Genomic DNA, 20,826 nt, shown 5'->3' on the forward strand with positions numbered 1-20,826 from the left:
AATAAATGATATCACTTGTCGGAGAAGCAAACGAGATACAGGATAAATAAATGATACATGCGTATATGATCATGCGATCAAATATAGTAAGCTAACATCGACATCCATTATTTGTAGTAATACAAATGTTAAAGATAATTGAGAAAAGCAAAACAAGCAATCCAAGGCTTTCAAAGCAAAAGAAATATATAGATGTGGCAATTGGTGGGATTCACTCACCATCTGTATTTGAAATTTGAACTGGATGGTGGTGGAACCATGTGAATCAATGGCGGCGTGATGGTTTTGGAGGATGCATAGGAGGAGGAGGAGTTGAAAGGGGAGGGGGAGCCGCAAAAATCATAGGAGGAGAGAGCGATTTAGAGTTATTTGAGTTGTAGTAAGGTAATATAGAATATATAGTTTGAGCAATAGTGAGGGCAAAGAGGATGAGTGCAGCAATAACAGACAGAATAGCCCAAGGATTTCTGAAATAGGTGTGAATGAGATTGGCACGCCACGCATTCCAAGGCTTCTTGCAGTAAGCATTGACATGCATTTGCACCACTTGGAGGTTGCTGTTGGATTCCAACGCAATGTCCTTAGAGAGAGAGTTGAACAGTTTAGCGACAGCTTTGTCACTTCCAATGGCGTTCAGGACAATTCCTCTCGAGTTTAGGAGGGCAACGTCCCTCTCATTGTCAATGATACTGTCCATGAAGAAGACATAAGATGTTACCTCATTGCCTGCACCAACATGGAAGCGCTCAAAGGCCATCAGATTCAGAAAGGTTGCCTCGGTGGTATCATCTACTTCAATGACAGGAAGCTCTAGGACCCCACGATGGAATGAGATTTCTTTCATGCTCTTACTTTTACTTTTCTTGAACTGGATTCCAGCTTCATTAATCTCTGTCGCTGATCGTATAATATCATTGTCATCCCCAGGAAGTCCTCCCTTTTCTCGAGGGCGACGCTTTTTCTTGATGGGATCTCGCTGAAGAAGGCTTTTCCTATACAAATCCAATACATGCAAGCATTTACCCAGACTTGAGGCCGATGCACCGGGATGGATGAAATTGCGTATGAGCTCGTTGACCGACTCTTCATCCTGTACGAAAGTAGAATTTTTCATACTGAAAAATTATAGAAGGGACAAATATAAAATCAAGCAAAAGATCGATGTACCTTTGCTCCGTCGCTTTCAACAGCAACCAACCTGTAAAGAACAAGCATTGGCAATTGATTTTCAAGCAATAACATGTCACGCCGGATATGTGGTATCATGTAGAGCCTCCCGTGGCTGCTAAAAACTGGATCATCGGCAGAATACCCCGGCGAATTAGGTTTAGCAAGGCGTATGATTTCCAGCATGAAACAACCGTCAAGAATCATCAGTTGCAGAAATTTGTTATCATTTTTCCATGATTCATCAAGCATATCATATGAGTCTTTTAAAACCTGCATTTCGTCATTTAAAGATTCAACGACTGACTGTAGAGGTATTCCTGTTTTCTGTAGAAAAAACCCGAGTGCTCGTTGCTTGTGTTCCTCCATTGGCTTCAGATGAATGTCATCATGATGGTAAGGACCGAAGGAGACTGTCTGGGGCATGTAAGCTGTCTTGTTATGGGCTGTAACAGAGGCAGGTATTCTGTAGATTGAACGTTTGCTCCGGACCACATTCTTCATTGAAGTATTTGCCATGTTCTGAAGTTCTTCTGTAACAACTTTTATAAGCACCTGCTTTTCCTCTTCCATTGCTTCCAACTGCTCAATAGTTTTTTAACACAGATGAAAGAAGTCATGCAAGGTGCTCTCATTTCCTTCCTCTTATATACATTTCCAGTTCTCTGTACACACACACACTTGTCTAATCCATTGCTTCACAGGCAAGAAAATGATTGTTTATGTTGCTTTGAATGGTTTCTAATGGCTTTGCGACACGACAAAAGGTAGCATGATTTGGTTCGTTCCTTTGATTAGATAAAGGCATACTTGAAGTGAAGAGGCGCGATTCCAGCTCTCCACGTGAAGCAGCCCTAATGAATAGTGAAAACTGCCTTCATACTGCAAAACATTCCTTTCTTCCAATATGTCCCAACAGGTGAATGCTGCAGTAATAAACAAAACTCTAAGCTGTTGTAGATACTTTCCCCTCCTTCAAGGGCTCTTTTATATCTGTTGGATTAAAGATGCGCAAAAAGAAGAAGGAAAGAATAAAAACAAAATGAAGTTATTTTTGTATCATTATCTGACAAGTTTCACTAACTACATGTGAATTAAACATAATTTCTGTATGAGTTTGAGAGTGACCATGTATTTTCCATGAATTTTACATTTAAGTTATTTTTCATTAAATATTTTCTTAATTTCTAATACAATTTTAAACTTAATCACATCCAATATCTAATTAGATTATTAGACCATTAAAGGATTTAATGGGAGAGAAAAAAGAGGAAATTTGAAGGGGGAAAAAAGGCTTCACTGTTCATAACAAATGCCAAATGTTTTAGCAGTTCCGTAACAGGTAGCATATTTTTAACTTTACTCAGAGAAACATGACTGGCACAATAGTAAATGACACAGAAAATTTCATTTTCCAATAGCTACAATTACTCTAATTGAGATGGACGAGGCTTGAGTCTAAATCCTATCTTTGTAGGAAATAGAAATACATCATAGAAAAAGAGCAGAGATTCACCGATTAACAACAGAACAAAGGACGTCCAATATAGTTGAGACAAGGCCAGTCCTCGTGCAAATATTACAAGCAATATAGTATTAGCGGAGCGAGGTCGCAGAAGTCAGAACAGGCTCCTCTAAACTTGGCCGGAAAATAGAACAGCATGTCAGATTATATAAAGATGTTCACACGGCTAATATTCAGTTGACTATTTGTTTCTGGGAGACAAACAGCAACTGGGGAGAAGGTTGATCCAACATTGCTAAGAACTTGCATCATGAAGAGCTCTGCTGTTGGAGAAGCGACTAGAGGAAATAGAAGTCTAATATAGCATATCTGAAATGTACTAGCACTAGCAGAGTGAGACAAGTTAAGCAAAAGCACAAAGAACACAAAAGAGAACGCCTCGTCTTGTAATGAGTAGATGCAGGTAACATCTAGGCAATTATTTACACCTTGTAATGAAGATCCATCAACACATCATTCTTGTTGTATCTAGGTTGTTCTTCTAATTCTTGTTGGATCAAGAAAACAGAATTGTTGTTGTATCAAAAAAACAAGAAAGTTGCGAGGAAAATGGGCTTTTCATGCACATACAAATCATAAAAAGTGATCTTGTACAAAGCCGATTTTAACATTGGCGACATAAATCAGACAGAGAGAAATTCAACAACGAAAGAAGTTCAGTTTGGTTAAAAAAAAAACAAAAACAAAAAAATTGTAGTGAAAAACATTACATGAAATTGCAGTGGATAATTAAACTAAGCGAGTGTTCGTAGGAGAACAACTAGGAGGTGGGGAGGAAGGCGTTGGAGTGTTTTCTATTTTTCTAATATAGTATATACAGTCTGAACAATTGTGAGCGCGAAGAGGATGAGTGCAGCAACAAGAGATAGGATCGCCCATGGATTTCTGAAATAGGTTTGGATGAGGTTGGCACGCCAGGCATTCCAAGGCTTCCTGCAGTAGGCATTGACCTGCCTTTGAACCAATTCTAGGCTACTGTCTGGGTCCAGTGCAATGTCCTTGGAAAGAGAGTTGAACAGTTTAGCAACAGCTTTATCACTTCCGATGGCGTTCTGGATGATCCCTCTTGAGTGTAGGAGAGAAACATCCCTCTCATTGTCAATGAGGTTGTCCATGAAGAAGACATAAGAAGTAACCTCGTTTCCTGCACCAACATGGAAGCGTTCGAAGGCCATCAAATTCAAAAGGAGTGCCTCAGTTACATCGTCCACCACGACGACAGGAAGCTCAAGGACCCCATGGTGGAACGAAATATCTTTTAGGCTTTTAGTTTTACTTTTCTTGAACCGGATTCCAGCTTCATTGATCTCTGCTGCCGACCGGACAATATCATTGACATCTTTATGGAGGCCACCCCTTACTCTGGTTTGATGCCTTTTCCGGTTGGGGTCTTTCTGAATCAGGCTCTTCCTATATAAATCCAACACATGCAAGCATTTACCCAACATTAAGACACCTGCATCGGGATCATTACAGAAAGCGAGTACGAGCTTGTTGACAGACTCTTCATCCTGCATAAAAGTAAAAGTAAAACTTTTCATGGCGAACGATATGAACAAGATTTCAATAGGATGACAATGTAATTAAATTTAAATAGGATATACCTTTGTCCCATTACTTTCAACAGCAACAAGCTTGTACAGAACAAGCATTGGTAATTGATTTTCAACAATCAACATGTCACGCTTGATAAATGGCACCGTATAGACCCTCCCATGGCTGCTAAAAATTGGATCATCAGTAGCATAGTCATTGGAAGGTTGAATAGCAAGGCGCATAATTTCCACCATGAAACAGCCATCAAGAATCATCAATTGCAAGAACTTGCTCGTATCATCTTTCCATGATTTATCAAGTTGATCATACGAATCCTTTAAATCCTGCACCACTTCATTTAAGGATTGGAGAAACAACTCTAGAGATTTTCCTGATCTCTTTAGAAAATAATGAAGAGCTCGGTGTTTGTGCTCTTCCATTCGCTTTAGCTGATCGTCACAGTAATGGTAAGGCCCAAAGGATACTGTCTGGGGCCTATACGCTGCTTTGTTAAGAGCTGTGACAGATGCAGGTACTTTGTAGATTGATCGTTTGTTCCATAGGATGTTCTGCATCGAAGTATCCAACTTATTCTGTAGTTCTTTTGTAACATCAATCAGCAATTGCACTTCCCCCATTTCTTCAAGTTGCTAGACAGTTTTCTTCACAGTGATTAAAAGAAAGAGTGCAAGACGTGCTTCATTTCGCGTGCCCTGTATCTATTTAAAAGAAGGAAGCAAGTCTATTCTTTCAAGAATCCAAGTTTACTTTATGTCTTCATTGCTTCCAAGACAAGAAAATTGATATTTAGGATATGTCATATGTAGCAAAGTTGCAATGAATTGCCTAAAAAAACTTTGCACAGGACAAAAAGAAGACAGAAATCTGCTTTCCATTTAGTTTACGGCATTCTCAAATCTAAAGAGCTAGGATTTCCACAGATGACTTGTTCAAGGTTGCTGATGAAGGGTACTGATAAAGTCCCATGACCATTCTTTATTGAAAATCGTGAAAGTTGGATCGCTGAACAATCCAGAGTAAGATGTTATCAGTACAGTTCCTCTTCCAGGAGAGAATATAACTTTTGACCCGTACAGGGAACTTCAAGAAAGCAAAGGGGAGGGAGAATCACAGAGCCCTTTTCACAGTGAGCTCCCTGCAAGAGAATATTTGGCATTCTGGCTGTCATCAGTACATTTCTAAAGCATCCAAGAGTAGTTTATTAATTCTCTTTGTTGCTTCCCAGACAAGAAAATTGATTCTCAGTATTCAAAAGACGCAAACGAATTACCTCGTACGGATTTGCACGAAAAAGAACCGCTAAAATTTACTATTAATGATGCCATCGAAATTGATTGGTAACAGCTGCTAAAGTACCTCGACTTGAAAAGAGATGCCATTAAAAACAAAAGCTAAAACGGGCGAGATATCATTGGACTGTAATAGTAAAATAATGATTTTATCATCAAAAAAATCTTTCCTATTGTTAATTTTTTTTTTTTGGTACAATGATATTTTCATTTGATATATTTATCATTCGAAAGTTGTTCGGGGTGTTTTTTTCTTTTCACCATGCTTTTGCACAGTAAAAAAGGATTTTGCTACCTTTAAAATAAAAAAGCATTCGACTCTACTTAAGAGTCTTTTTGGGCATTTTACATTTTAAGCAATAAAATTACATATTTGATCTTGGGGTTAAAAAAATCAGTATATTGACAGAGGGATATTGGTGTCTTTTTATGTAGGATTTTTTTTTTTTTTTTGTAATTGCTGGTTTAGTTAAGAATAATAACATAATTTATTATTTAATTACCACGCTAGCAGAGCACCTTCTGCACTGCAACTATAAATATAATGAATATGAAAAAGAAATATAATGAATAACAGGGCAAAGAGACAGAAAATAAGAATACTCTAAATATTTGGGATGAATATGAAAGAGTTGGTCATGAATAATTTTTCATGAACGATGGCAATACAAGATATAAATTCGTAGTGGTAAAACAAAGTAAATTACCATCATAGACACCAAAATTCATTTTTGTTGTCTGTTTAATAGGTAAATATAAGGATACTGATGAACTTCCATTGATAAATTACATGGTCTTTTTTGGGTTAATTTATGAGCAAAAGATGAATTGGATGACGAGGAGCAAAAGGTTACTGGTGAAGGTTCATAAAGTCCCATGACCATTCTTTGTTGAAAATCGTGAAAGTTGATTCGGAGTACAGTTCCTCTTCCAAGAGAGTACATGCAATTTCGACAAAAACTCTTTTAAGGCTCAACACTTCAATATCTTTGACGAGATCATGTAATTTTTTAACTTCTGATGATCGATGTTGAATTTTTCAAATAATTGTCAATAACAACAATAATAATAAACAAAAAATGCAGGTAATTGTAGAAAATTTTATGTAATGAATATGGCAAAGAATTGTTTGAATTGAAAGCTTGCTAAACTTCATATGATTTGTATATGCATGATAAACATCAAATGAACATGTTTCTCAATAGATTGTTTTCTATCATATAATGAACTTGCAGGTATACAAGTTAAGGAAAGAAACACCACCACCAAATAAACTTAATCAAATTTGCACAGAGCCCATGTCAACACTATTTCCTCAACCAGCAAATAATCATGTCTAGCAAATCACTAAATACTAATGCATAATCTGGCCTAGCAAACACTCGCAGCAGCAGAAACAGCAACAATTCAGATATTCCAACAGCACCAAAAATGCAAATTCATTAGAAGAAGGGTCACAAGTAATCAAAATCATTACAACAATAAAACTCCACGTTCATTCATTTCGGACAACATAAGCTAATAACGGACAAAACTCTTGAAAACAGCGAAATCCTGAATAAGAAATCAATAACCACCCTTGAGATCATTGACCACATCATAAGGAATAGGAGTGAAAGTCTCAAGAGTAGCACCCTCCACCATAAACCCGGGTTTCGGTCCTTGAGGCTGTCTCTTAGTGCTAATCTTTTCACCACGAGCTTTGGCCTCCGCCTTCAACTCATCATTCTTCTTCTTCCTCAACTTGAACTCCTCCCTGCACCTCGACGGCTGCACATGCTCCACCCTAACATGAATTCTCTTCCCAATAATCCTATTCCCAACCTACAACAATTTTCCATATAGTTTTCCAAAATCATAAATTAAAAATGAAAAAACTCCATATATAGATACATATACAAAAGAAGTTAATTAGATAGATAGATCTCGACCTGCTTGTTGATGACGACACCAATAGCGCGCTTGGTTACATTCCAGACGCGACCGGTGCGGCCATGGTAGAACTTGTGGGGCATGCCTTTGTGGACAGCGCCATTTACCTTAATGTCGACAAAGTCGCCTACCTTGTACGTTCTGAGGTATGTGGTGAGAGGGATGTAACCCTTCTTCCTGAAGGGACGAGCGAAGAGATCTCTGGTCCTTGATCGCAAACCATGTCCAGCTGGCATTCTTGCTTACTCTTTCTTCTGCTGCTTCCGCCGCCGTTGCCGCTGCACAGGGAGAGAAGATAGACACTACACATTTTTTCCGGTTTTATATGGTAGTCACTTTTTCTCATACCCTAATCTAGGGTTGGTCTGTTGTGGTTTTCTAATGGGCCTGTTGAAAATCTGGATTGTGATAGAGCATTTATTCCGGCCCGATCATTATTTCACGAATCGCAGTTTAATCCTGGTTTCGAAGAACTTGTAAATGTGGGCCGTAGAAGCCCACTGACAAAGTGAAGACCACAGAAATTTCAAATGGCTTTTCAGCTTTGTTTAAACTGTAAAATATTTTATTCTGATTTCTATGCCCTCCAGACATTGTTGTTGGTAGCATAAGATTTGATTGTATGGGCCTTTCAAAGGCCCATCCATAGGTTTTTTTCTTCAGGTTTGGGCCTTGAGCCCCCCATGAAACCAATAAAAAACTGAAACAGCTTGGCCCTTTATTTCTCCTTTTGGTGTTTTTCCTTCTATTCTTTTGTTGGCGTTCTCCCCTTCTCTCGAGCCCGCTCGTTTCTCTTACTCGTGCGTCCTGTGGAGGGAGATCAATACGGTAGTTGAGTCGTTTTCTTAAGAGCCAAATGAGCTTTCAAAAAATTAAAAATCAATGAATGGACTAAATTACAATTTCTAAAACTAGAAGGATTGACTTGTTATATTGCTAAGACTAGAAGGATTAGCTGATTATTTTTTGAGAACCAGGTTGCTTCGATAGCCCATTGTTTCTTTGTAGATATATCCGTTGAGAGTCATTCGACGTCACCAAAAGTCTTCTACCAAGTTGTCGTTTTTGCTGCCTCACAGCCAAATCACTATCTCCCTCTTCGCCACTAAACTAAGCATATGTCGCTTTGGAGATCGGCAAGGGACATTTGAGATGCACGGCGGCCTCCGGTTTTCTAAGTGGCTCAATCTTTCTTACCTCGGACGTAAATGAACTTTTTTTTTTTTTTTTGTAATGTTTTCGCCTTGTCATTCATATTTCAATTCTTAAAAAAACGCATTAAACCTGTTTTTTTAACATGTGCATCAGTCGGGGAGCAGGAATTTTAAAATGAAAAGATAAATTATTAACAAATATTTTTTTCAAGTTTTTATATTTTAAAATTGTTTTATAATGATTTTATTTTTAATTTTATTAAAAATATTTTTTCTCAATATATATACAATCAAACTTTCATTCATCTACTTCTAAATTTTCTAGGGACTAGTGAAGTTATTGATAACAATTCTTTGTTGACTTGCTGTTTTATACAAGTGGGTTAAATATAAATATTAATATATATTTTTAATTTTTTTTATTATATCCCTAATTTTTTTAGTTGTTCAGTACTTTATTTTTAATTACTAGTAAGTTTATTATCATCATTTTTTATATGAAAATCAAAATAAAATACATATTAATTCATCAAAACTCATTTCAATTTATATTCATATGCATATAATATTATCTATACACATATTAATTTAACAAATCTATAAATTATCATAAACTTTAACATTTTCAATAACTAATTATAAAGGAATAAAACTAAAATTAGACAATGAAATAAATAAAAAAAAACAAAGAAAACTCACTTAAAGCATAAAATCACAAGAGATTACGTGCTTAGCTAATTAATAATTTAAGACTTGAAGAGAAATTTTATAAAAGGAAGAGAGGTCGGAACAATAGTTCAAAAAAAAAAAGAAGGAAAGCTTGGATCAATTAATAACTAGCAAAAAAAAAATATTAAACTTATTAAGTTATTATATTAAAATTTTAATATAAAAAATATTTTTAAAAAAAAAAAGAATTATGGGGGCAATTTGCCCCCTCTTTCTTCTATGTGGCTCCGTCACTATAAGTTCATATATATATATATATATATATATATATATATATATATATAATCGATCTCATGTTGTCACATTGACTAATTTGATTTAAGAAGTATAGTTAATACAAGCAAAGGTGTCTAAATTAAAACCAGCCACGATAAATTTGAATACAAGGAAAACCACTTTCATGAAACTTGTCTTTTAAAATTGAATTTACAAGCACGAAAATTAAAATTATCATTAGTCGTAATTTGGCCGTACGAGATCTTCTTTCTCCTCCCTTTCCAATGACTCTCTCCATGCTATCTGAACTGCTGGGGACTAAAATATAAAAGCAATAAAGCTTTATCACTGAAAAGTAAAACCTGAAAACAACAGAGCCAAAGTGTTGAAAAACGTGCCCAAGAACAAGACAAATGAAAGAACTACCCTTGCGTTTTCTTGTTTATCAATTTTGATCCTTGTTGTTTTTAATTCTTCAACCAAAGGCTATAATAGCAGTTTATAATTTCAGAACGTAGAGGAAGATTTCCACCGACAAATTATCATATTTTATTTGAATATATTTTCTACCGAGTCTGGCATTTTATTATTTTGATTACTTTTATTCAAGATCTGCAGGCAAGACAAATTCACGAGTGATTTTATTGCAATCGGATTACTGTAAATCGTAACGTGTGAATAATATTGAAGTTATATTCCAATAAAAAAATCTATTTGAAAAATGGATAATACAATGAGGAGATGTATTAGATTTCAGGAGAGAGAAGGAAGATCAGCAAGAAGAAAAATACGTTTAAGAGAAGCAAAAATCTAGAAAAATGGATAATAAGTGTTCGTTGTTTTAAATTCCATGTTCATCGTACCGGACTGCAACGTTGATCAATCTGTTCATGGTTGATTGTTTACGAACAGGGTTTGTGTCTCTATCTCTGAGTTATACAAGGTTGAAATCTAAGATATCTGAAGAAATCCTGCTCTGAGCGGAGGCAAGCCGATTCATCCTGCTCGCCTCTGCAATCCCAGATGCCCGAGGAAGCCGAAGAACCCAGCCATAAAAGCTAGAAGGAACAGGGAAGACAGCGGCAGAGACCAAAGAAGATGGCGCCAGAAAAAATCGAAGGAGAGAACGCGTGAAAAACACGAGAATACGAAAGAGAGATAAAAAAAAAATATTAAATTGCTAAATTCATTTTTAAAAATGTATCTAAATATAATTTTAATCACAATCAAAACAGCTCATTGAGAGCACATTTGTTTTTATATTTTTTTAAAAATAAAATTTTATAAATTTTAAATTATTTTAATTTTGATATAAAAATAATTTTTTTTAAAAAAAATAATATAATTTTAAACAACAAGGATTTAATATGCTCAAGCAACTGACTTTTGATAAAAAGAAAAGAAAAGAAAAGAAAAGAAAAGGGGATTAATATTTGTGGACAGCTTTGTTGTCTGACTTAGAAATAGCCTCAAGTTGAGAATAACAAAATGCTGAATAATCTAATGAATATATATATATACACTGCTGGGAATGACAAAAAAATGTTGAATAATTGATCCAAACAAGCTGTCGTATATGAGAAGCGGTGGGGTAGGTAGGGCCTCTCAAGTCTCATCTCAAGAAGCACCAGCCACGGTTCACAATAGGCCTTTCCGTTCTTGGAGAGTCGAGTCGCCTCGTAAAATCTCTCCATCATTACTGGTCCTTTTCTATTTTTCAAAAGAGAGAACGTCAACTGGTAGTGGCTCTCTACATTTGATATCTCTCTCTCTCTCTCTCTGTTCTAGTGTTGATCTCCTCTCCTCTCTGATTCTCTTCCTGTAAGTCCCATTTGCGTGCATCATTTTCACATCTTTAGCTTTCTAACGTTGCATGCTTCTTCTTATTCGTTTCATCTGCTTGATTTGTCGATTTTCTCATGCCAAGATTCTTTCTTTTTCCCCCCTACAGAAATCCCAAAAATGGAGAAAACAGGGCACTTATACAATTAAATGGAACAAGTGGTGATTGATTTTGCTGATTATCCGTTTCTTCCAGATTCCGATTTCCCAATCTAATGGTAGCTTCTTTCCTTGTTTGCTTTCATTTTTGCAGGATATTCAAATTTCTCTTGATAAACGCTACCCATGGTCTCATCTCTTAAAAGCACAACCATTTCTATTTCGGGTATGCGAAGTTTTCTCTTCTGTTTTTTTTGCCCCCTTTCTTTATTTTTTTTGTTCTGTTTAGCTTTCGCTCCTTTTCCTCCGAAGTCAGAAATTGAACACGGTCAATAGGGGTCCTGTGTTTATTTTGATCTGTTTATCGTGAAAATTATTTTTTCTTAGACTGTTAGCTTTGTATTTCGAATTGAAGGCATTTTTTTCAATTCTTAATGAAGAATCTTGGATTTACACACTTTCCTTTTTTAGTTATTGCTTGTCAATGGAATCCATCATGATTCTTTTATTTCTGTTGAATATTAGCTGTCAAGCTATGCCCTGATTTCCCAATTCGTGGAAAGATTTTCCATGGCGTGCTAAGCCTGGAATCTTCTTTCTTATGCAGTGTGATTTAATAACTTCATCTTTGTGATATATTTCAGGCTCAGTTTCTGTCAGTATCCAAGTGTTTGAAACTTTGTCTTTAGCATCCTGTGCATCACCCATGGTCTTTGAGGAAAAAACATGTATTTACTAGGAAACTGAACTGTTTTCCTATACCAGATTTAATGATGACGGAAGGATCGGATGATGCACCTGTATATTCAAGGGAACTAAGTGTTAGTTTTGGTTATCAGTGCAATGTCACTGGCCCTAGTATTTCTTCCATTGAGCCAGAGGGATTCGACTTTTTGAACAGCACCATGATCCAAGATTCTTGTATGAAGATGAGTAGCTCCTTTTCGTGTTTGTCTGGTGCTGCTCTTAGTGCCAATGCTACTTTGGCAAACACAAATCTGTGTAATGGTCTCATTGGAGAGGAGATCTTGCCTAACCTTGATTCTCCAAAATCATTTAGAAGGATGGCATCTTCTCCTTCTCTATCACGCTTAGATTTCACATCATCATCCTCATATAGCAGCTTCACCTCCTTGGGTGGTAGCACACCGAAGGATAAGGACTTTGCTGAGACCTTGTGGAAATCTATGAGTGCTCCTACCGGAACAGAATCCTCGACCTTTCTCAATACAATGGAAGTGCAAATGGCTGGAGGGGCTGCAGGTGAGGATAGAGTCCAAGCTGTGTGTTCTGAAGAAAATGGATGGCTCTTCTGTGGAATCTATGATGGATTTAATGGGCGTGATGCGGCTGATTTCTTAGCTGGTACTCTCTATGAAAACATCTGTTTTTACCTGCATATGCTGGAGTGGAACAAAAAGAAGCAGCCTGGTTCGTTTAAAAGTCCCTTAGAAGGTGAAAATATCACATTGAATATTGCCCTCCCCGATGATCCTGGCCATTCAAATTCTGAAATGGAACAAGCAAAACTACCCAATTATGTTGATGAAGAATTCACGCATGAGAATTACAGCTCTGACATAATAAGCTGCCTTAATCGTGCCCTAGCCCAAGCAGAAGGCGATTTTATGTACATGGTTGAGCAGGAAATGGAAGATCGCCCTGATTTGGTGTCTGTTGGATCTTGTGTCTTGGCAATTCTTCTTTATGGAGATCATATCTATGTCCAAAATTTAGGGGATAGTAGGGCAATATTAGCAACAAGCACCATTCAAGAGGAAGGGGTGCTGAAAGCCATCCAGTTAACAGAAACTCATACTGTTGATAACGAGTCAGAGTGCAATAAAGTTTTGGCCGATCACCCTGATGATCCATCTCCTATCATCTATGGGAGAGTAAAAGGGAAACTGAAGTTAACTCGAGCATTTGGAGTTGGTTATCTTAAAAAGGTTGAGGGCGAATTGTTTTTTCTTTTTTATTTGTTTTCTTCAAATTAATGCTCCTTTACAGAGCTTATATTACTTAACATAAATTATTCCTTTCAATTCTGCAGAGTAAAATGAATGATGCGTTGATGGGCATTCTACAAGTTCGAAATTTGTGCAGTCCTCCCTATGTTTATAATCATCCCTTCACTATGAGTCATAGAGTTTCAGACAAGGATCAATTTGTTGTTTTGGGAAGTGATGGATTGTTTGATTTCTTTAGCAATGATGAAGTTGTGAAGCTTGTGCATCTCTTTATCCAGAACAATCCTTCTGGTGATCCTGCAAAGCACCTGGTTGAACAGCTTGTTGAGAGAGCAGCTGATAATGCTGGTAATTTCTGTTTCCTTTCGATCACTAAATTTTGGAAATTTCTGAACATATGCTTTCTTTAGTCTTAATTTTTCTGTCATATTCATGCGATCATTGATCTCTCCATTGATTAAAAGATATACCCTTGTGGCATGGTCTGTGCAAAAAATGCAGAAACATTCATACTGCAGAATTTGGACCATTTTAAGAATTAGGGAAAAAGATACAACCTGCTAATAAGCAAAGCATGCTTGCATATGATATATTTCAGATGCTCTTCCCATTGCTTGGTGTTTATTGAATCATATCATTTGATGATGTTAGGCCATTCAGTCTATTCAAATTCGTTCTGATATCTGAATAAATGTTGTCATCGTGAAGGTTTTAGCACTGAAGATCTCATGAATATTCCAGCTGGGAGAAGAAGGAAATATCATGACGATGTTACCGTGATCGTAGTTATACTCGGTAATAAACAACGAACTTCTGCTGCTTCTGCATATCTATAGGTTGGCTGCAAGCATGCACCCACCATAGATTCATTTTGTTATGAATCATTGTGGTGACAGATAAAAATAACTGGAGAGCTTTTGGCATGATCATCCCAGTTTGCCAAGTACTTGTTTTTTCCTGATATAAGAAAATAAAGATTTCCCTTGCATCAATTTGGTGGTGGTATTTGTACTGTAGTTAAGTAAATGTTTACAGTAGGTTGTGTAGATTAAGCTCGCAGATTTGAAGCTATGGTCTCAAGTCCACATTGGTTGCACGCTGAATTACATTTGCAACTTCAGATATTGAAAATCAATGTTGCAGCAGTTACATAATTAGCACCATAGCATTAACTTGGATGGATATAATATCTTATGATTCATTAGAATAAGAAAAGAAAAGCAGTATTATCTTCTTCGGTTAAGACCGGCAGACGCCTACCCTTTCCTTTTGCATTGATGAAACTCAAGCTTTTTTTTTTCCTCGCTGTTTTAAAAAGATGTGGGTTTTCCTGAACAATTTTTTCTGATGACACATGACAGCAGTCCGTTATTTGATTTGTTAGACGGCAGATCTAGCTTTTTCATATTGATAATGAATGCAACCCCCCCACCAACAAAAAGAGAGAGAACGCATATGGAATCAAAAGTTCCGCCTTCTCTTATTTCTGATACAATTAACGCAGACGTATCACTGTTTCAGAGTTCATGAGAAGCTAAACACTTGATTCAAAAAATAAAAAAAACAACGATTAAAAAAAAGAAAAAGAAAAAGAAAAAGTGAAGAGCAGAGCCCATTCCCAAAGGACTAAGGAAGCAGTTCATGTCCCATGAACATAAAGTCACGATTGTTGTTGTGTGTTGGTGAGTCGTGGGATCTAATATTTCTAGAAATTCACTTTCTCCAATCTTTCCTTGAAGGAGACAAGGCCGTCCCTCCACTGGACTCGAAGAATTGTGCTCTTTAAGAGAAAGGAATAACCTTTTTTGTGTGTTTGGTGACAAGTTTGTGGTGTTTAGATTGAAAAGAGAACAGATTGATGTTCTTTATCCTTTACAGTGCGTTTATCTTGACAAAAAGGAATCGAAAGGAGAATAATATATAAAGGAAACTAAACCATTTTCCTTCGTTTGTGTGCTGAGATAGAGGGAATTTCGTTGGTCAAGCACTGACCATGCATTCAGAAAAGATAAAAGGAAGCTAGCGATCATAACAAGACAAATAAAATATCCATTGAAGGGAACATGGAGTATATTAATATTTTTTTTAAAAAAAATATTTTTGAAAAAATTAAAAATTTTCTTTAGTTCAAATTAATTTATTTAATGTTTTAAAATTATTTTATATACTGATATTAAAAATAAATTATAAAAAATAAAAATACATTATTTACAAAAATACATCTTATTTAAAATTTTATTGAGATCGCATGGATCTCAATTAAAAAGGCACTGGTTCAACTTATTTTTTTTTTTAAAAAAAAAACAAACTATGTAATGTATTATTTTTATTTATTTTTCTATGATATTTGCGTGTTTTCCAAAAAACAATTATAGTTCTTAAATAATTCATTAAGTTTTTTTAAAATACTTAATTTAAATTAAATATCTTGTAACAATAATAATAATTCTAGTTCAACCAGTATAATAATATATTATCAAATAATAAATAATTTTATTCGCAACATAAGATAATGGTTCATTACAGTTTGGCAACACAACAAAGATAATAAACACCAGAACAGACGCTCAACTGTGACAATTTGTGTTGAATCGGAGAGAATAATCCGATGATGGCAGTGGCACGCCCTCATGAAACCACAATCACGCTCTCAGGTATATTATATCAATTACAGGAGTAAAACAGGATGGAAGCAGCTATGGAGATTAACAGCTTGCAGGGCTTCTTCGGCAATCAATATTAATCCAATCATATAAAATGTATCCAGCACCAATATGGTCTCCGACACTATATCATTATATGTCTCTGTCTCTCTTGCATTCCGGGGGCATTGAAGGGTATCTTGATCTATCAGTGCAGTAGTTGTAGATGGTATATTTCTGGCGGACCCAGCTGAGCCTCCTGTACTGGAAGGCATCCAGATCTTGGAACTCCTTCTGGTCCCACCATCTAGCACCCTGTGTGGCGCAGAACTTGGCTTCCACGGAGGCCTCGCACCCATCTATGTGGAAGCTCCTGTAGGAGGCAATGAAGGGTGCCTTGGACCAGTCTGTCTTCTCGAGTCCACCCCTGGTAGCCCAATCATCGGCATTCCATAGGCTTGAGTATATCTTCATTGGCTGGTTGAATGGAAACTTCACTCCCAAATCTTTGCAGTTCTTGAACACTCTGATTGGCACATCATCCACGAGGAACCTGAAGGACACCACTCATGTAATTAACGCACCAGCTCTTACAAAACAGCATTTGATGCAGTTTCTCGGAGAGAAATATGACTATACATGCACGTTGTCAATAACATGCCAGTTGCACTGCACTTTACCAGATTAAACTTTATAGGAGTTTTGATAATTAAATATACAATGATTATACAATTTGATTAATAGAGCATTAAATATTATGATCGATCAGATTGGATTATACATTATATAAACACTATGCTTCGCTTGCGCATGATTTGCTTTTTTGGGACAGGATGGACCATGTCTATATAGTAATTTGTCCATTTCACATAATCGAATCACAAAGGGAGAAAAAGCGACCTACTTTCACCATGTTTCAACAGAATCCTCTAAGGCGGTGGATATGTTTCTTCATTGCCAAACTTTAGAATTTAGAAAGTAAGAAAAGGTTTTAGCAAAAGGGTAATTGAACACAAAACTTGTTCTTTCTTTTTCAGGGGATGAATACTAAGATATGGTTGACCCACCACCCACCATGGATGTTGCAGTACTCACGTGAAAATTTGATTGGGAGAATCTTGAAATTGAATAATTTTGGGATAGCAACATCTTCCTTTTTAAGAACAATTTTAAAGAGGAGGGATCTATATGGCCAATTCTAACTAATTTGAAACCGAAATTTAATTGAGATGAGGTGTTGAGACTGGATTGCTTGAACTTTCTCTTTTATGGCCGAGAAGTTCCCTAAAAGTTAATGCAGAAAGATGAAATAGGAAAATAGACTTACACTATCATGTACATGTTCCAGAGGACAGAATAGTAGTGGAATTCCTTGGTTGGGTCAAACCAGAGGTAAATCCTCTGTTCTCTATCCCCCTTGCCTCCTGTGAAAACATTAGTCTGCAAAATGTAGGGCTGGCCAGTCCTGTTTCCTAAGAACTCAAAGTCTATCTCGTCATGCTCCGAGTTTTGTGAGGATAGCTGCCAAGGAAACAAACAAATAATAACTTTAATGATAATAATAATAACAATAATAACAACAACTAAGAAAAAGATTGATTGAGAAATCGGGATTGATCAATAAAGGAAAATCTTTTCTAAAATCCCAAGTAAAATGAAAATGACCAGTCGCAACGTGATGAAAAATGCTTACATAGAAAGCAGTAACTGTTCCAGCTGAGTCACCAGGAACCAACTTCATTTGCATACTGAAATGGCCAAATAAGTATGAACCTTTTGATTGGAAACCAGTACCTTTGCAATATCAAACACGTTATTGTTAGCAAAATATGCCAGCGGACGGTGAAGAGAAAAGTCAAAAATAAAAAGGCAGGGAGAGCTCCATTGAAATGCAATAAATGATGAAGAGCGAAAATTCATTGATCTGATTATAGCACACACTCACAGTCACACAAACCTGTGTATTTATCCAAGTGTAGCTGAATCTCATTGCCTCCATTGAAGTACTTAATGTGGTCAAAAGCCCATGTCGGAACATAGTTCCTACCGAACGCCACATCCACTGGCTTCCTCAGGGCAGCTCCCGTTGTTCCAGATACCATAACCAGCATGCCAAGAAACAAAGTCCACAGATGAGCAGCAGCCATGTTTCTGCACATTTTCAAAGAAAATCTAGTTTTTGACACGCATAAGACGTTAGAAGGCGTCAGGAAAATGAAGATGCAATTACATTCAAGGTTCTAGAGAGAGCGAGCTAGCTATTAGCATTCTCACCTAAACGTAAAGAGTGCTGAAAAGGGAGAGAATTCGATGAGGAGAATGGAGGAGGAGATGCCCTTTAAATAGCGGTTGATTTTCAACTAACATTAAATTATTGATGTGCATGTGGGGGCAAGCCTTTTCATTTGATCCAAAAAAACCATAATAATGGCATAGGTAGTAAACACAGCTAGCTATTACAAACACCCTATTTTTATGTGATGGTGGTGGAGAAGAGAGGTGCGTTATTTAACTTTTTGCACGTTGGGTTCTGTCGAACTATGTGGTTGTGCAATCGAGCATGCTTGGTGACGAGAGGAGGAGAATGTGTTTTGAAAGTTGGAGACATTTGTTGGTTTTTTTTTTTGTTAAGAAATGTTTGACATTGAGGTGAAAATGTATTATTTAAAAAATTTGAATTTTTTTTTTTAAATAATATGTATTTTATGTTTCCAAATCATTTTGATGTGTTAATATTAAAAATAATTTTTAAAAATTAAAAAAAATATTATTAATATATTTAATTAAATAAAAAATATTTTAAAAAACAACAATAATCATACTTTCAAATACGTAATTAATAGGAATGGAAAGGGAAAAAAATAGTGAAGGTGGAAACGTACCGACTACCGACCACTGGTTACTTTACCCATTTCCCCCTTCTGTCTTTCCTGAATCTTAACCTCTGCATCTCTCACCTCAGATATCTGGGCCACTATGTTTATTTGGCTCTTGTCACTGTTTTTTTGCTTTTCGAGGACTGCGCTTTTCTACTTTTGTCTTCTTATCCATTGGGCTACTTTGCTATCATGACCAAGCCCACCGACCCTACTCTCTACTTTATTTTGCTGATTTTTTCTTGTATTTTAAGATATTTTTATTTTAAAAATATATTAAAAAACTATTTTATTATTATTTAAAAAAATATTTTTAAAATCAATATATAAAAATAATTTTAAAATAATAATTTAAAATAAAAAAATAAATTTTTTAAAATCAACATATAAAATCAACATTGATCTATTAGAAATTAAGATTTGTTAATATTTTTTGTTTTTTTAAAAATTATCTTGATTTCACATTTCAGGTCACGAGTTTTACACATTAGCCCGGGTTAACTTGAGTTTTTTTTTTTTAATTAATTTTTTTTATTTTATTCTTTAATATTAAACTGCTTAAAAATTTATTTTCTATAGAATTATTTTAATTTCATGATTCAAGTTGTGAGTTTGACATATTGATCTAAGTAGTTTTTTTTTTTAATTTATATATATTTTTTAATTTCTACCTTCAACATCGAGTTGGTTAAAAATTGACTTTCAAATTTTATTTTAATTTATTTTTTTATAAAATTATTATTGTTTTATGATCAAAACCGCAAATTTAATAGATTAACTCGAGTTGATTTATAATGTCATAGTCTTAATATTTTTTAAAAAATATTCAACATATCATCGCATCAATAATTAAAAAAAAAATACCATCTAATATACATTATGCATTATATTTTAAGTTTATTATAAATTTTTTTATTAAAAAATACATTAACAATACTTAAATATTTTTTATATTAAAAAAATCAATATATACAACGCAACGCTGCAACACCAACAGATTATCTAGTAATAATCTAAACGAAGAAATTTGTGAAACTTATCGTGCCGACTCAGTTAGATTTCCAAATTTGCCAAACAAATTGGGAAATATTTTAGTGGAAAATAGTCGAGGAATGGAAAAACAAGAAGAAATTAAACCAAACGGTGCCTGTCAAACCGTCCCCGACTCCCGGTGGTCCATGCCGCGGAAAGAGCATCATCATGTGGGTGCAGTTTGAAGCGGCCACAGCTATGTTTATCTTTGCCCTGGCGTATCGTTAATCGGAGGCAATTTATCCTCAATGAAATTCATGAACATTTAAATAACCTTCCGAATTCTGTTTTCTGGGTTGATTTATGAAATTTGGATAATTTTCTGTTCCTTTTACCTTTTCTTATACTCTAGAAATCTGAATCCCTACCATCGGATAGGGTTTGAATTCAAACATTTTTGAAGCTTGTTTATAAGTATAGTAAATGATTTTTTTTGTTTAAAAACACATCAAAATAATATATATATTTAAATTTTTTAAAATTTATTTTTAATAAAAAAATAAATTATTTTAAAGCTTAAAAAACATTGAAAGAATCTCAAAAACAGGTTGTATGGTAATGTAAAATAGGTCCTTTAGACATAGATGTACAAGAAGCACTAATTGGATGATGAAAGATATTGATCATTGGCCTTTTTTTTTTAATTCATCCTTACTGACACTTAGATGTTACGTGTTTTATATATATATATAAATTAAATAATTCTATATAAATTAAATAATCGCAAACAATCCTCAAATATATAGGTGTATGATCACAATATTCCAATTTCTTGATCTTGTCTAGTTGGGGCATG

General features: G+C 35.4%; 5 protein-coding genes across 9 annotated transcripts; 1 reads left to right on the forward strand and 4 right to left on the reverse strand.

Moving 5' to 3' along the window:
- Positions 1-84: 84 nt before the first annotated feature.
- Positions 85-1,815, reverse strand: LOC118054386 (UPF0481 protein At3g47200). The gene is made up of 2 exons (XM_035065949.2): positions 1,168-1,815; positions 85-1,090 (listed from the first exon to the last, which is right to left on the reverse strand). Exons 1-2 carry the CDS (start codon positions 1,738-1,740, stop codon positions 266-268), a joined length of 1,398 nt encoding a protein of 465 aa, XP_034921840.1. The 5' UTR covers positions 1,741-1,815; the 3' UTR covers positions 85-265.
- A 1,415-nt stretch (positions 1,816-3,230) lies between these two features.
- On the reverse strand, positions 3,231-5,120 carry LOC118054387 (UPF0481 protein At3g47200). The gene is made up of 2 exons (XM_035065950.2): positions 4,297-5,120; positions 3,231-4,203 (listed from the first exon to the last, which is right to left on the reverse strand). The coding sequence occupies exons 1-2, from the start codon at positions 4,864-4,866 to the stop codon at positions 3,487-3,489; spliced, it is 1,287 nt and encodes a 428-aa protein (XP_034921841.1). The 5' UTR covers positions 4,867-5,120; the 3' UTR covers positions 3,231-3,486.
- Positions 5,121-6,950: 1,830 nt separating this feature from the next.
- On the reverse strand, positions 6,951-7,779 carry LOC118054388 (large ribosomal subunit protein eL21z/eL21y). Its single transcript, XM_035065951.1, has 2 exons — positions 7,470-7,779; positions 6,951-7,362 (listed from the first exon to the last, which is right to left on the reverse strand). The coding sequence occupies exons 1-2, from the start codon at positions 7,704-7,706 to the stop codon at positions 7,105-7,107; spliced, it is 495 nt and encodes a 164-aa protein (XP_034921842.1). The 5' UTR covers positions 7,707-7,779; the 3' UTR covers positions 6,951-7,104.
- A 3,429-nt stretch (positions 7,780-11,208) lies between these two features.
- On the forward strand, positions 11,209-14,611 carry LOC118054390 (probable protein phosphatase 2C 40). 2 transcript variants are annotated; one of them, XM_035065952.2, is made up of 6 exons: positions 11,209-11,390; positions 11,521-11,573; positions 11,665-11,736; positions 12,276-13,459; positions 13,564-13,828; positions 14,189-14,611. In XM_035065952.2, the coding sequence occupies exons 3-6, from the start codon at positions 11,697-11,699 to the stop codon at positions 14,314-14,316; spliced, it is 1,617 nt and encodes a 538-aa protein (XP_034921843.1). In that variant the 5' UTR covers positions 11,209-11,390; positions 11,521-11,573; positions 11,665-11,696; the 3' UTR covers positions 14,317-14,611. The 2 variants fall into 2 exon arrangements, with proteins under 2 accessions (XP_034921843.1, XP_034921844.1); XM_035065953.2 differs by having other exon boundaries at positions 11,210-11,390; positions 12,155-13,459.
- Positions 14,612-15,953: 1,342 nt separating this feature from the next.
- Positions 15,954-18,657, reverse strand: LOC118054391 (xyloglucan endotransglucosylase protein 34). 4 transcript variants are annotated; one of them, XM_073407963.1, is made up of 5 exons: positions 18,397-18,657; positions 18,080-18,294; positions 17,816-17,916; positions 17,450-17,643; positions 15,954-16,675 (listed from the first exon to the last, which is right to left on the reverse strand). In XM_073407963.1, the coding sequence occupies exons 2-5, from the start codon at positions 18,279-18,281 to the stop codon at positions 16,276-16,278; spliced, it is 897 nt and encodes a 298-aa protein (XP_073264064.1). In that variant the 5' UTR covers positions 18,282-18,294; positions 18,397-18,657; the 3' UTR covers positions 15,954-16,275. The 4 variants fall into 4 exon arrangements, with proteins under 4 accessions (XP_073264064.1, XP_034921847.1, XP_073264065.1 ...); XM_035065956.2 differs by having other exon boundaries at positions 18,080-18,273; positions 18,397-18,655; XM_073407964.1 differs by lacking the exon at positions 18,397-18,657 and adding an exon at positions 18,353-18,369 and having other exon boundaries at positions 18,080-18,273.
- Between the last annotated feature and the right edge of the window lie 2,169 nt (positions 18,658-20,826).

The sequence above is a fragment of the Populus alba genome, chromosome 3 (genome assembly GCF_005239225.2).
Source record: "Populus alba chromosome 3, ASM523922v2, whole genome shotgun sequence".
Classification (NCBI taxonomy): domain Eukaryota; kingdom Viridiplantae; phylum Streptophyta; class Magnoliopsida; order Malpighiales; family Salicaceae; genus Populus; species Populus alba.

What these genes read in the sequence shown, in the direction of transcription:
- LOC118054386 (XM_035065949.2), bottom strand. Translation starts at nt 1,740, where the DNA reads ATGGAAGAGGAAAAGCAGGTGCTTATAAAAGTTGTTACAGAAGAACTT. An exon ending in TTGAAAGCGACGGAGCAAAG is followed by an intron (nt 1,091 to 1,167) that starts GTACATCGATCT and finishes ACTTTCGTACAG; the next exon opens with GATGAAGAGTCGGTCAACGA.
- LOC118054387 (XM_035065950.2), bottom strand. Translation starts at nt 4,866, where the DNA reads ATGGGGGAAGTGCAATTGCTGATTGATGTTACAAAAGAACTACAGAAT. An exon ending in TTGAAAGTAATGGGACAAAG is followed by an intron (nt 4,204 to 4,296) that starts GTATATCCTATT and finishes ACTTTTATGCAG; the next exon opens with GATGAAGAGTCTGTCAACAA.
- LOC118054388 (XM_035065951.1), bottom strand. Translation starts at nt 7,706, where the DNA reads ATGCCAGCTGGACATGGTTTGCGATCAAGGACCAGAGATCTCTTCGCT. An exon ending in GTGTCGTCATCAACAAGCAG is followed by an intron (nt 7,363 to 7,469) that starts GTCGAGATCTAT and finishes AAATTGTTGTAG; the next exon opens with GTTGGGAATAGGATTATTGG.
- LOC118054391 (XM_073407963.1), bottom strand. Translation starts at nt 18,281, where the DNA reads ATGTGCAGAAACATGGCTGCTGCTCATCTGTGGACTTTGTTTCTTGGC. An exon ending in ACACTTGGATAAATACACAG is followed by an intron (nt 17,917 to 18,079) that starts GTTTGTGTGACT and finishes GATATTGCAAAG; the next exon opens with GTACTGGTTTCCAATCAAAA. An exon ending in TGGAACATGTACATGATAGT is followed by an intron (nt 16,676 to 17,449) that starts GTAAGTCTATTT and finishes GGTGTCCTTCAG; the next exon opens with GTTCCTCGTGGATGATGTGC.
- LOC118054390 (XM_035065952.2), top strand. Translation starts at nt 11,697, where the DNA reads ATGGTCTCATCTCTTAAAAGCACAACCATTTCTATTTCGG. An exon ending in GAGTTGGTTATCTTAAAAAG is followed by an intron (nt 13,460 to 13,563) that starts GTTGAGGGCGAA and finishes TCAATTCTGCAG; the next exon opens with AGTAAAATGAATGATGCGTT. An exon ending in GAGAGCAGCTGATAATGCTG is followed by an intron (nt 13,829 to 14,188) that starts GTAATTTCTGTT and finishes GTCATCGTGAAG; the next exon opens with GTTTTAGCACTGAAGATCTC.